General features: G+C 40.0%; 1 protein-coding gene across 1 annotated transcript in view; it reads left to right on the top strand.

Moving 5' to 3' along the window:
- The window catches only part of LOC144093160 (extracellular serine/threonine protein kinase FAM20C-like), a gene marked incomplete at its 3' end in the record, with an annotated part of 82,892 nt that overhangs the window by 22,707 nt on the left and 45,696 nt on the right, over positions 1–14,489 (top strand). The window contains exons 6-7 of the mRNA XM_077626478.1: positions 10,937–11,028; positions 12,570–14,072. Coding sequence (XP_077482604.1) covers positions 13,564–14,072 — 509 coding nt within the window. The remainder of the gene's footprint in view (positions 1–10,936; positions 11,029–12,569; positions 14,073–14,489) is intronic.

Consider the following 14,489-nt stretch of genomic DNA (forward strand, 5'->3'; position numbering starts at 1 on the left):
ATACGGCCATCGGCGGCCTGTGAATTAATTCGGTCTGCTCTCAGTATGGCGGCTTTAATGATGAAGATGATGGAAGGACATTCACAAGCAATTGTCTCCCGCCTCTATAACGCCGGATTCCGTAATGAAGATGCACTCGTCATTGTGGAGTGCTCAAATGCTCCACGTTTTCTTTCCGCCTTCCGAAATCCAGACGAATCTGTTCCTGCGTTAACGCTTTTCAACGGGCTTTTGATCGGGAAGCCCCGCAAATTGGGATTTCGAAGGGGATTCTTGATTCTTTTCTCATTTGGAGTTGGGAAGAGAAAATTAGGAATGCGAGTAGATGTGCAGTGAGCAGGATTAGGGCGGGTGGAAACAAAAAGTGGGAGAAGATTGGGACTTTGCTAGTTAGGATTCTGAGGAATGAGTCTGAGAATTTCTCGAAGCATTGAGTTTGAAGTCAGAACTGGGACTATTAAATTATTTCTGACTCAGCCATAGGATTTTAATGTAAATGTGTTCGTAGAACTCTAATCTGACTTCTTGAGTAGAATTCAGATGGGAATTTATTAGTAGGATTCTGACTCGGAAGGTCAGGATTTTAAAGTCCAAAGTCAAAATTCTGACTTGAGACTCTGACTGCAGAATGGTAATGACTTTACAATCACAAATCCCAGATTCAGGTCAGAATTCGGAGTTTATTGTCAGAATCGAAAGTCAGAATTTGGATTTTATTCCCAGAAACGAAAGTCAGAATTTGGAGTTTGTTCTCAGAATCCAAAATCAGAATTTGGAGTTTATTCTCAGAATCCAAAGTCAGAATTCGGAGTTTATTCTCAGAATCCAAAATCCGAATTCGGATTTTATTCTCAGAATCAAAAGTCAGAATTCATATTTTATTCCCAGAAACGAAAGTCAGAATTTTGAGTTTATTTTTAGAATCCAAAGTCCGAATTCGGAGTTTATTCTAAGAATCTACAGTCAGAATTCAGATTTTATACTCAGAATCTACAGTCAGAATTTGAAGTTTCTTCTCAGAATCTACAGTTAGAGTTTGGACTTGATTCTCTTCATAAATACTCTCACTTTCAAGTCCGAGTCTTCCTCCTATTTTCTTCAGTGGCCCTATTGACCTTCCACGATTGACCAATTTTATACAAACAACCAAAAACAGACAAAACAACCAATCAAACTTACGCTATAAGTAACATCACACATTGTTAAGCTATAACTCGTAGACAATATTTTCCCATCCCTTCTTCCGCTTTGACAGATGCTGTCAGCATCTGATCAAAAGACGTCATTAACGTAGTAATCTACCAATGCTCAGATCCATTAGCTAAAGCTAATTTGGCCACGAAGACTGCTTGTCACATCTGCCGGGAGTCCGCTAACGATAATGCCATTTGATGCTTGCTATCTTGATCTTTATGCCGCTATCTTCCCAACATTTCAAAGCAATGAGACGTCCGTCCCAACTCTTGAATCATTTTCATAAATGTCTATGACTTTCCTCCAAAATCTTTTTATCCTCACGACCAAAAGACTGCCCATTGATTAATTCATAGAACCAAGTCTTGGGGCCTAGCAAATAATATCCAAAGTCCTAAAACTTTTTTTGGACTTAACTTTAATAACTTTACCCAGCATTCTTGTGCCGTATAACCTGTGCCATACATTTAATACAGAATATTCGTATACGTTGAGGTGTGTTTATTCCAAATTTTTGGAATCTTGGCCAAGGTTATCCTTGGTTTCTTTGGCCTATAAAAAACGGTAAAAAAAACTCTAACGGTTTTGACATTTTCATGCATGTTTAAATCTTGATTTGCGGATTATTTAGGGACGTGAAATGAGCTATTGCTATAAATTTTTGGAAGTTTGTTGATAGAACTGTAAGAGAAAGACAGACTAATGCAATGTCTTTTTTAATTTTACTGCAGTTGCCCTGCAGATATTTATTCTGGCCAAAGATTAATCGTTTGATAGAATAACAGAGCTGCTAATCCAATTTACTTTTCTGACCGTTATCTATTTACAAGGAGCAGAATTATTTCCCTTTTAATTTGCTTTTATTCCTGTGGAACCAATGACAGGCCATTTCACTGTCCATATATATATATATATATATATATATATATATATATATATATATATATATATATATATATATATATATATATATATATATATATATCCAATGATGGCTGCCGGCCTTCCCTGTTGAACCGAAATGTCCTTTCAATCTGAAATTCACAACGCAAAATTCTGCGTTCGTTGTTGTTGTTGTTGTTGTTGTTGTTCACGTTTGCATCGTTTACGTACAGTGTGGGTTTCTGAAAAGACACTCACTACTCCAAGGTTTTTTATTTCACTGATCATATCACACACTGACTTTATTGTTGCAAAAATGCCATGGGTTCCCGCACGAACATGAAAAAAAGATTAGATTATGCACGCATAAACGCCGGCGTTTCATGCCTCATATCATCCAGTAATAAGAGTTTCCAAATCCCATTTCCTCAATAGCTTCAACATTTCAACGTACAGAAGGAGAAGGTCAGCGCGGCCTAAAAAAGACGGCGTTTAAAATGAAAAGAAGGAAACGGAATCCATTTTTTGGACTATAAGTCGCACCTGGGTATCAACAGACAAAAAAAATCTACACAAGAGAACAAATATTTACGTTGCACTGGACTATAAGTCGCGTTTCTGGAACGGCCATTTTTTATTTGATCGGAAACCAAAAACGAACATGGGTTAAAGTAAAAAATAGTCAATTTAAGAACTGCAGGCCATCTGTTAACCTAACAGTTTTTTTTTTAGATAAAACACAACAGGCTGAGTGGAAAAAATAAATAAAGCAGACCCACTTGATTGCCAAACTAATACAAAAATGTCCAGGGAATATGGTAATTCAAAATTAGGAAAAATAATTATCTATTGATTTTAGGGTAGTACAGGTGCTGTAATAATAGTGTAGTCCAGATTTCTCCCGCATTTCCCACAAAATATGAAATTATGAAAAAACCCCTCCAGAGTGTATGCGGTATAAAACAGATGGTTGCATTTAATATGGAAATTTTATGGTGAAGGTAAGGTTACACTGGTCCCAAATGACATGTTTTAAGGGTATAAATAGTAGTTGCGGTGGTTATAATCATCTTAAAAACCTTTAGACCACATGTGTCAAAGTGGCAGCCCGGGGGCCAAATCTGGCCCGCCGCATCATTTTGTGTGGCCCGGGAAAGTAAATCATGAGTGCCGACTTTCTGTTTTAGGATTAAATTAAAATGAAGAGTATAGATGTATTTTAAATTTCCTGATTTTCTCCCTTTTAAATCAATATTTGTCATTTTTTAAATCATTTTTTTCTGTGAATCCTATTGTAAAATCTAAAAATATATTTTAAAAAAAAGCTAAAATAAACATTGTTTTAGATCTATAACAAACTAAATATTCAGGGCATTTAATCCAGTTCTTTTAATCCATTTATTTAAAAAAATCTAAATATTATATCTAAAATGGTCCGGCCCACATGAAAACAAGTTGACGTTAAAGCGCCCGCGAACCAACCCGAGTTTGACACCCATGCTTTAGACTGACAAATATATGACTTGATAAAATTGTATAGTCAGAAAAGACAAATTAGACTTGATTACATAAAAAAAATGGATTTTTTTGCGTGAACGCTTTGGTATTTTCCCCAATCAAGCCAATTTTTAGTGGCATTTTTCTTCCCATTTAGCAACAAAAATGTATCTTTTGAACCTTTTTCAACTGCCCAGTTCGAATCACTCCGAAGTAGAAAGCTTTCAAAAGTCGCAAGCTGGATTTACTTTTTTTTTGCTTGCCGTTTGCTGAAAGCGCAAAAAAAGCGGCATCCTTTTAGCCGACTCTATTCAATAACGATTGCGGAGAGGCCAAAAGTGGACAGACGACACCCCTTTTTTTCCCGTTCACCTTGAGGGGGAAAGTCCCTCCGGCTGGCGTGGAAAGGTCACGGCACCCCAATCTTAAGGAAATTCCACAGCGCAATTGCACTTTAACCACAACACGAGCTCTATCTGCTTATCTTCTCGGTTTAAATCGCATTTCCGAACGGGCGTCGCGGCCCAGATGTTTGCAGAATGTCAGGGAAATGTTTTGACCTTTTTGACGGGCGTGAATAGAAACGGATATCTGATGGCGTCCGTGTCACAAAGCTAGCCTTTTCCCTTTGTATTGCCCTTTAGCCGTCTCGTGGCTCCTCTTTCAACGTTTAACCAATTTATAAAAATCCACAGCGCGGATGCGGCGCCGATATTTATATGATTACCAAATTTTCTCGCATATAAGCCGTATTTGTAACTAAAAAAAAATGATGACTGAACCAAGGGTATGGCTTACATGCGCACAAATTAGACTTGCATGCATGAAACTGCAAGGTGACAAATACAAAACGCCATGACGTCATGACGCAAGCGAATGTGGCCGATACGGTTATTTATTTCAAAATAGAGAAAATTTATTATGACGTCTACGAATTAAATGAAAAGGAAAAACAATCTGCCCAATTACGATCTCACCGGTAAGTGTTATTGCTTCCAAGTTTGGGTTTCACATCATTCTTTCGTAGAACTGCCTACATGGATAGATCGGAATAAAAGATACACAGGGCTCGTTTACGGTATGTTTAATGTTGGTTAGCATTATGTAAAAATACACCCTACGTCACGGGTGTCAGACTCGGGTTGGTTCGCGGGCCGCTTTAACGTCAACTTGATTTCACATGGGCCGGGCCATTTTAGATATAATATTTAGTTTTTTTTTAATAAATGGATTAAAAAAACTGGATTAAAAGCCCTGAATATTCCGTTTTTTATAAATCTAAAACAATGTTTATTTTAGCTTTTTTAAATATATTTTCAGATTTTACAAAATGATTTTTGAACTAAAAACACAGAAAAAATGGATTAAAAAATGACAATTATTGATTTAAAAGGGGGGAAATCAGGAAATTTAATATACATCTATACTCTTCATTTGAATTTGATCCTAAAACAGAAAGTCGCCACTCATGATTTACTTTCCCGGGCCACACAAAATGATGCGGTGGGCCAGATTTGGCCCCCAGGCCGCCACTTTGACACATGTGCCCTACCTAAAATGTGTTTGAAGCTTACAAAAGCTTATTTTTGCTGTAAATTGACTATTATCTACTATTATTAGCTTTTGCTAACACATACAATGTGATCACCTTTTGTTTGGCTACTTGCTGCCCAATCATAATAAGAGATGGCTACATATAACTATCAATTTCAATGACTTACACATGCATGTGGACATATTTTCCTCTTTTTGTTCAGTCAAAATACTTGTCGTACTTTAAATTTAATGTCTGTCAACCCGTTTCATACTTATACTCCCATGCAATGTGATTGGACAGTAAGTAAACAATCAGAATTCTCCTGATTGGTCACTGTACGACCCAATTCCTCTTGAACATGTGCTTTAAATAGCTGGCGACCAGTCCGAGGTGACCGGATAGCCACTCAAAATCAAGCTCCAGCGCCACCTTAACCCTAATTATGAAAAGTATTAGAAGAAAGTGATGATTCATGATGTGAATCTTGCATATTTCTCCCGTATGAGACAAGTTAGGGCCCATAAAATACCGTATAACAAACGGAAGGATGAATTAGTTGCAAAGCCACTCTTGATAAGTGTGTGGGTGGGTGTGTGGATATGTGTGTGCGTTTTTGTGTGTGTGTGTGTGTGTACATTGTAAATGATCCACAATGAGCAAGAATCCATCCCCCATGGAATAGCTTCATCTATCATTCCCTAATAGTGCGTTGGCCCCGAGTCAAATTTTTTGGCTAGATATCTCTCTTTCTCTGTCATTATGACTTAATGACTCCCGGACGTGTCGTCCTTTTTAGCTTCTTTTAGCTCGGCACGCCGTCTCAACTCTTAAGATTTAGTGCTCCACTCCCACTGAACTTGGCAATGCGTCCACATCGCGGCTCTGCGGGGCATTTTGCTCCAACAACTCATGGTTGAAAGGCTCTTGCTCATAAAAAATCCTTATCGGAGGCTCTCCTCAAAAGCCTGAAAGAGGAAGAAAATGTCAAAAGGTAAAGAGGCTTTTTCATAAGCGACTAATGGCAGTTACGGTAAATATTTCAAAGGAAGTGGGTCGGGGGGGAGAGAGAAAGAAAACTAGGCTCGGAGGCGTTTTACCTTTGGCAAAATCTGATTTTAAAGTCTGTAGTCTCACCCTTGGACCCCAGTCTCTTTTTGATCATTCAGTACAGTACAACACACTTATTTATTTATTTACTTATTTATGACCTATTTATTTATGTTTAAAATGTCTTTTTCTGTGTCTGTATTCTCACCCTTGGACCCCAGTCTCTTTTTGATTATTCAGTACAGTACAACACGCTTATTTATTTTTTACCTATTTATCTATGTCTAAAATGTCTTTTTCTGTGTCTGTATTCTCACCCTTTGGACCCCAGTCTTTTTTTTGATCATTCATTACAGTACAACACGCTTATTTATTTATTTATTTAGTACCTATTTATTTATGTCTAAAATGTCTTTTTCTGTGTCTGTATTCTCACCCTTTGGACCCCAGTCTCTTTTTGATCATTCAGTACAGTACAACACGCATATTTATTTATTTACTTATTTATTACCTATTTATTTATGTCTAAAATGTCTTTTTCTGTGTCTGTATTCTCACCCTTGGACCCCAGTCTTTTTTTATCATTCAGTACAGTACAACACGCTTATTTATTACTTATTTATGTCTAAAATATCTTTTTCTGTGTCTGTATTCTCACCCTTTGGACCCCAGTCTCTTTTTGATCATTCAGTACAGTACAACACGCTTATTTATTTATTACCTTTTTATTTATGTCTAAAATATATTTTTCTGTGTCTGTATTCTCACCCTCATGCTACCGTGACAGTGAAATTTCCCAATTACGGGATGAATAACGTAATCTAATCTTATCTAATGTTGTAGCATCTTGCTTCCAAGAAACAGGAGTGGGAGGAGATTCATTTCGACAAGTGATAATTTGGGAAGGGCTTATAAAGTAAGTTAAGTTCTCGATAGGGTTTGGTTCCTTGGTTGTAAATAGCAATGGTTCATTGTAAGACAATAATAATAATAAAATTAGCTAAACCCGCTTTAAAACAGAGTTGCTTTGATATATATCAATGACTTAAATACAGTATAAAATTGCCCAAAAAAAGAGTCAAAGCTAAAAAATTATATTTGTTGACATCCACTGAGAGTGCTAAAATGCTTTATTGTTACCATTTTTTTTCAATTCGGAGTCTAATTGGACTTCTTCATCTCAAAGTAAATTGACAGAAACCCGAATTTCCACTGAGAACTTAGCATAAAACTTTCCGCCATTTTTTTTTCTCCTGACGGCCTGCTTGGTTGACTTTTGACAACGGCTCGCAGGCAATTACAATCCTCATTCCAAACTGTCCAGAATCAATCTGGCGTGCGGCGGATCCGACAAAAGGATGCCGAAGAAAACGATTGGGAATTCCTTGGGGATCCTCGTCAAGAGCACTAATTTGCCGTTGGAATTTTGCAATTAGTGCGCCAGTGATGATGGAGTACTGCGTCAACAAAAAACAGGCTTTCATTCATTCGGACTCCTTAAGAAAATAGATGACAAAGAATTAAGAGAAGAGACGCCGATGGTGTTTTTAGGAAGCGATTAGTAGGAAGCAGTGGCGGGCTGTCAGAGACTTCAAGGCCTTCTCTGCTGGCCTAAGAAATATCTGAATCATATATTATATTTTGTCCATCAATACTTATGAAATAATTCCAAATTGTCTGTTGTCTTTTCATTGCTTTTCCACCTGGTTGCACTGTTTCCAGATGTGTGTTTTCATATTGAAGCATTTAACCAATCACATTTCAGCCATTATTTGTTGCCAGGCTCAAAAATCTGCCTCAAGGCCTTCACAATCAGTTCTGCAGGCTCTGCTGCATTAAACAAGCGGCGATAAGACTGTTGCTTTAACCAATCAGATTTCGAGTTGGCAACACCACAATGCCTTGTCGCAGGCGTAGGGATATGTCATCGCTTTCACCAACTATGATTGGCTAGTGATTAGCCAGAGCTACCAAACTATCTGTAGCAAGCTGCACAAACAAATATATTGTTGTGTTGATTTAAAGCCATTTTTCAAGACGGACTATGCCAGAAATACGACAGGACAGGCTCGACTTAGCAGCATTAGCTTCGATGGCAATAGAAAAGAAGGAAGAAAGAAAGAAAGGAGGATGGATATTGTGTACAGTTAAAAAGGATTTTTGGTCAGTAAAATATGGCTATATTCCTAAATAATATTTCAATTGTGGGCCTGGTTCTGATATCTGAAAAGCTCCAGTGTTTGTATTTAATCGCTAAATGCTGCTAGGAAGTGGATTTTACCCGTTGAAGGCGCTACGAGAAAATGCACGGACCGCCACTGGTAGGAAGACTTTGTGAGGAAGGAGGGGCGGCAGCCAGAGTTTTATCTCTAATATCAATTCAAATGTTCTGTATCTAATGGTCGCATACCCACAAATGAGTAGGCTCGGGAACGGCAAAGACGACGCCTCGTTTGGCTTGGCCCCGCCCCTCCCCTGCACTCATTAACACGTGGCTAACGTTTTATTGGATGTCGTGTTTTCATTGGAACATCGGCGCAAAGCGTGGGTGATAAATCGGGTGAATTGCGATTTTATTTTATTCTGGAAAAATGCTACTAGTTTTTTTTATATTTATTGACTTGAGTATGAAAAAAGACATTAAAAGTAACATTAGTATATTTTTTGTGGCAGGCATGAGGTCAATTTTAGCATAGAAGCTAACATTTTTAATAGAATTTTTTTGTTATGTATCACATTAAGTATCCTTTTTTTAGTAAATGTGTAATTTTCTACAAATAAAAGAAATGTAATGAAATGATCAAAATGAAAGGTCTTATGGAAAATAGCATATTTCTATGCTCGACAAATATGTGCATTTCTACTTCCAATTTGCTGACAATTAAGCAAACAAAGCTGTCTTAATTTGACACTAAAAGAAGAAAATTGCCTGGTCCAACTTTTTGATTGGAATACAAATTATAAAAAGATTCCATTTAGGCAAATGTGTCAGAGCAACTGTATTATAAATTTGCATAAATTTAGATCAAAGGAAACAATATATAATCACAACATCTGGATTTTACAAGATTTAAAGGAAATGTGCCTTCGTAGGAATGTTAAGTAGATAGTGTTCTGTTGACAAATGGAAATTTGTCCAAACATGTATTTAAATAGCCACAACATAATAATAATAATAATAATAATCGGACATAGGCCATGTCGTCATTACCACAACACAAAAAAAAGCCTACTTGTCATCACACGCAGAAACTGCGTGTGACGAAATTGATGGTGCTTCTCCATAAGCTACGTTTAATCGGCAAAAGACATAAATAAGAGTAAGTTACGGACTTGTAATTTGTCATTCCGCTGTTGTGGATACAGGTCGCTTACCTCTCGATTACATACAGGTCGCTTACCTCTCGATTACCGCACACTGTCTGCCACTTACCTTCCTTCAAGTCAGCTAGTAGGAGGCAGATCACCAACCAAACATCTATTCATATGCCGCAGAAGGGAATGTGTGTATGTTAGCGCGAGTTTAGATGTCTGATGGATGTGGGGAAAAAACTGTCCTTAAGCCTATTTGTCCGAGCTTTGTGGGACCTATAGCGTCTGCAAATGCAAATGCTCACAACATGAAGTCCAACTGCCATAACACGAATTCCGTGGAATTTTCTCCACTTTGGGTCGTCATTGTGCATTCGTGTTCATGCTTTTGGCTAATTTGCATTCATATTTTAGCTAATCCAGGTTGTGGTTGTGGCCATTTGTTTTTGTGTTGTGGCAATTGACATTTGTGTTGTGGCTATTAGCATTTGTGTTGTGGCAATTGACATTTGTGTTGTGGCAATTGACATTTGTGTTGTGGCTATTTGCATTTGTGTTGTGGCAATTGACATTTGTGTTGTGGCTATTTGGCCAATTTGCATTCATGCTTTAATTCTTTCGTTATCGGCGTTCGTGTCGTGGCAATTTTCATTTGTGCTTTCTCCATTTTTCGGAACCACGCAATTTTCCCCGACACTTGTCGGCCACCGTCCGTATAAGTAAGGAAGAATCCGGCGTGACCGTGAAGCCGTGAATCTGGCTCCCGGAGCATCCGCTATGGAACACCGGCAGATAAATCTTGTGAATTTACAAGCGCTGCTGCAGTCAGCTATCTGTTCCGATGCCCTCCACCTCCTCCTGATCTTGTCGGCGTAAAGCCTGGTCGCCTTTAATACTGTTGTCACACCCGCATATCGGCGTGCGCTGTTTGCTCTGTCACTCTCTTACTATATCCTACCCACTTTGGTAAAGAAAAAAATAGCTAGCGGCCAAAATTTGTCTTTGGATGCTATTTTTTTGGAAACAGTGGCCAACTATTTTGTTAACTATTTTGGGACATTTTTTTGGTACAACAGTTGAGAAAATACTACACCCGAGTGTTATGTGGTCAGCGTATAGCTTTTTCTTCTGTTTGAAAACAACCGAAAACATTCATTTCTGAACTAAATGAGCTCTAAATTGAAAATATTATAAATATATAGTATATAAATATTGAAGCTTTTCAAGCAACAGTGTCAATTGCGTAGTTAGCGTTCCATAAACCAAATTTTGAATGGGGAAAGTGGCGTTAAAAATGTTTTTTGTCTTTTTTTGAACTCTTTTTAGTACAAATTTTTCACACAGGAAAGAAATAATTGGTCATTTATTCTACAATATGTGTCAGCATGAAGTTTTCTGGGCAGAATTTGGAAAACTGAATTATATTTTGCTATTAATATCATTTTGATTTGTTTCTATTGCTGTCAGATCTCCCAGGAGACATGGATTGGACGCCTGTTGCTGTCAATTGGAAGAGTTACTGAAGATACATTTAAAAAAATGTCAAGTTAGTTTTTCTGGTAAGTCTAAAGTCTGCATACCCCTTTTTATTTTACATTAAAATCCATTGTGGGGATGTTTTTAAGCCAAATTTGTCCATTTTTGGGGGGACGGACATCCCATCGCCGCTGGTGATAAAATTGAGCCTCATTTTTAATCAATGCTTCCATTCACAATTCTAATAGCAAGCTGTTGAATTGTACAAAGTGTCAGCTTGTCCTCATCCAAAGCAAAGTGAGTCTCCAGTGAGAATTGCATTTCCTCGGAGGAATTCGAACAGTCTTCCGTCTGTGTCCCAAACAATGAACGACCTCGTGACACTCCACCGCGATCCTTTCATTTATGGTCTTCCGTCATCCTCGTCCGCGTTCCCAAACGGGTTTTGCCCGTAACTCGTAAATAAGACGTCATCACGTGCGAACGTTACATGCTAAATGTCTAGTCAAACCCGCTTAAACTACTTAAATTTAACAAAGACTTGAAATATTATTATTATTATTTTTCTTCATTCATGTTCTGAACTGCTTTATCCTCACTTCAGGGTCGCAGGGGGTGCTGGAGCCTATCCCAGCTGACTTTGAGCCAGAGGCGGGGGACAACACCCCGAATTGGTGGATAGCCAATTGCAGGTAACAAGGAGACAAAGGACAACCAATCATGGTTAAGGGCAATTTAGAGTGTCCGATCAGCCTGCCGTGTATGTTTTGGGAATGTGGGAGGAAACCGGAGTACCCGGAGAAAAGCCACGCAGGCCCGGGGAGAACATGCAAACTCCACACAAGGAGACAAAGGACAACCAATCACGGCTAAGGGGCAATTTAGAGTGTCCGATCAGTCTATTTGTATGTTTTTGGAATGTGGGAGGAAACCGGAGTACCCGGAGAAAATCCACGCAGGCCCGGGGAGAACATGCAAAGTCCACATAAGGAGACAAAGGACAACCAATCATGGTTAAGGGCAATTTAGAGTGTCCAATCAGCCTTCCATGTATATTTTGGAATGTGGTATGAAACCGGAGTACCCGGAGAAAACCCACGTAGGAGAACATGCAAACTCCACACAGGTGGACCGACCTGGATTTGAACCCAGGACCCCAGAGCTGTGAGGCTGACATGCTAACCACTCATTGAGTGGGGCACGTCTGCCAAATTATTTTTAAAAATTTAATTTATTTTTTATTATAATGGACCCTGATGAATTTAGTGGTGTTTTAAGAGAGAATAAAAATAAGAAAAACGTGAAATGAGCCCAACAGTTTATACAAAATATGATCAGAAGCAAAGAGCCGCATTCATTTTGACCAGGAGCCGCATGAGGCTCGAGAGCCATGCGTTTGCCAGATGTTTTGCATATATTTCCCTTCTCTCGCACACCTTAATCAAATAATCAACTTGCTGGCTAACGATACTAATTATTCAATTCAGCTGTGTTGGTGGAAGGATTCATAGAGAAAAACACCAGGTTGAAAAATGAATGAACGGATTAAAAAAAAACACTTTCAATTCAGCCCTTTTATTGCTGTGGACAAAATGCATCATAATTATTTTTCCCCTGCTTTCAGGTATTTTTTTTAGGACCCCAACACTGAAATGTCTTCCATCTTTGGAAAAAAAAAAGAAGAGCAAGATGGGAGTCGCTGCGGTGACTGATGAGCCTTCTAATAGCCCTGCCTAATGTTTCATTGATGGACTCGCTTGGCGTCTCCGAGGACGAGGATTCCACCAGATGAATTTCACGTGGAGAGGAAGAAGAAAAATAATAATGTTCTCTGCTTTTGAGCCAAGCTAAACATGAGACCTGGGAAACGACGCCCTCCTGTGGCTCAGCCGGGAAGTTCAGCTTCAAACGGAACACAGAGAAGCATTTATCAGTTTCTCTCTCGCTTTTTTTTCGTCCAATCTGCGCGCAGTGACGCAGGGAGAAAGGCTGGATCTCGTCTCGACTTCACCCTGCCGTATTTATGAACACACCCATCCCTCCTCGATGCTCATTTGACGTAAAGACGTCCGTGCGTGCTTGATTTTCCGATCCGGACAAGGTGCGCGTGTTTGTGGCTTTTTTTTTTTCTTCCTCGAGGGGGGTTGGCGACTTCTTACCTGCACAAACGGAGACTTGTCGGCTTGGATTTGCAGCTTTTTGCACCACTTGCGGACACTTTTCCTTAGAAAAAGGTGGAGAAAAAAAGAAAAGGCGATCCATGTTCGCCTCCGCGTGTCGACGATGCGGCTCGAGGGAGTCGAGCGTCGGTTTGAACCCGCTCGACTCGGTCCACCTGGACGCTCGCTGACGAACCTTTAAGGGTGGAAAAAAAAAACCGTATAAAAAAACGATAAAACAAGAAAAAGAAGACTCTTGATGCTGAAGCCGTAAACGCTTGAACACTGAATCCTCTACTCAAGACTGTAAGTGAAGATGGGTCCTTGGTTTTTAATGTTTATTTCATTCGACTGGCGTCCGGTGTGATCAACATCATCGGCGATGTAGTCAGCTTGTGCATCTGCCTGATCATCATCTGCAGTAAATATTCCCATCTGCTCAAACGGGAGACGTTGAAGATGATCCTCCTGCGGAAATTCCGGGTTTTCATTCTCATGGTCTTCCTGGTGGCCTGCTCCATGCACATCATGATCGACCTACTGCCCAAGCTGGAGCGCCAAGGAGGAGGAGGAGGCGGCGTGGGCGCCGGCGGAGGATGCTCCTGCCCGCACGCACCCAGCCAGGACCCCGGCGATTGGGCCCGCCAAGGTTGGCCCAACAAGCATACCCTCCGAATCCTGCAGGACTTCAGCAACGCCTCGTCCCGGTCCTTGGAGAGATCCCCGCCGCCGCCGCCGGCGGACGCGCCTCGGCTATTCCACGTCCCGCCGTCGGCGTCGGACGGGAGGAGGCAACCGATCCGGGACGCGGCGCTGGGCGAGGACCCGCCGGCCCGGGGTTGGAGACTGGCCGCTTTGTACGAGCACCCCTTGTATAAGAGGTCGTGGCCCCCGCTGACGGAGGACGACACGCTGTTCAACGTCAACGCCGACATCCGATTTGATCTCAAGGCGGCCGAACGGGAGTGGTAAAGTATTTTGACCTACTATGTTGTCGTGAATCCACGTCGGGGAAACTCTATTGGTTTATTGAATATATGTTTCACGTGGTTTTGGGGTCAAATTAGGGTCGAGTGCCTTGCTCAAGGGCACCTAGATGGGAGAATTGAACCGCTGACCCTTCCGGTCCCGAAACGACTTGTGCTACCGGCTGTTATTGGTTGGCAAAAATACTTAAAAATAGTGACAAAGTGCAACAATTGTTTATGGTTCAATTTAGGGTCGAGTGCCTTGCTCAAAGGCACCTAAACGAGAGAATCAAACCGCTGACCCTTCCGGTCCCAGAACAACTCGTGCTACCGACTATTATTGGTTGGCAGAAATCATGAAAAATAGCGAAAAACAAAGTACAACAATTGTTTATGGTTCAAATTTATGGTTCAATT

This window comes from Stigmatopora argus, chromosome 18 (assembly GCF_051989625.1).
Source record: "Stigmatopora argus isolate UIUO_Sarg chromosome 18, RoL_Sarg_1.0, whole genome shotgun sequence".
NCBI classification, from domain to species: domain Eukaryota; kingdom Metazoa; phylum Chordata; class Actinopteri; order Syngnathiformes; family Syngnathidae; genus Stigmatopora; species Stigmatopora argus.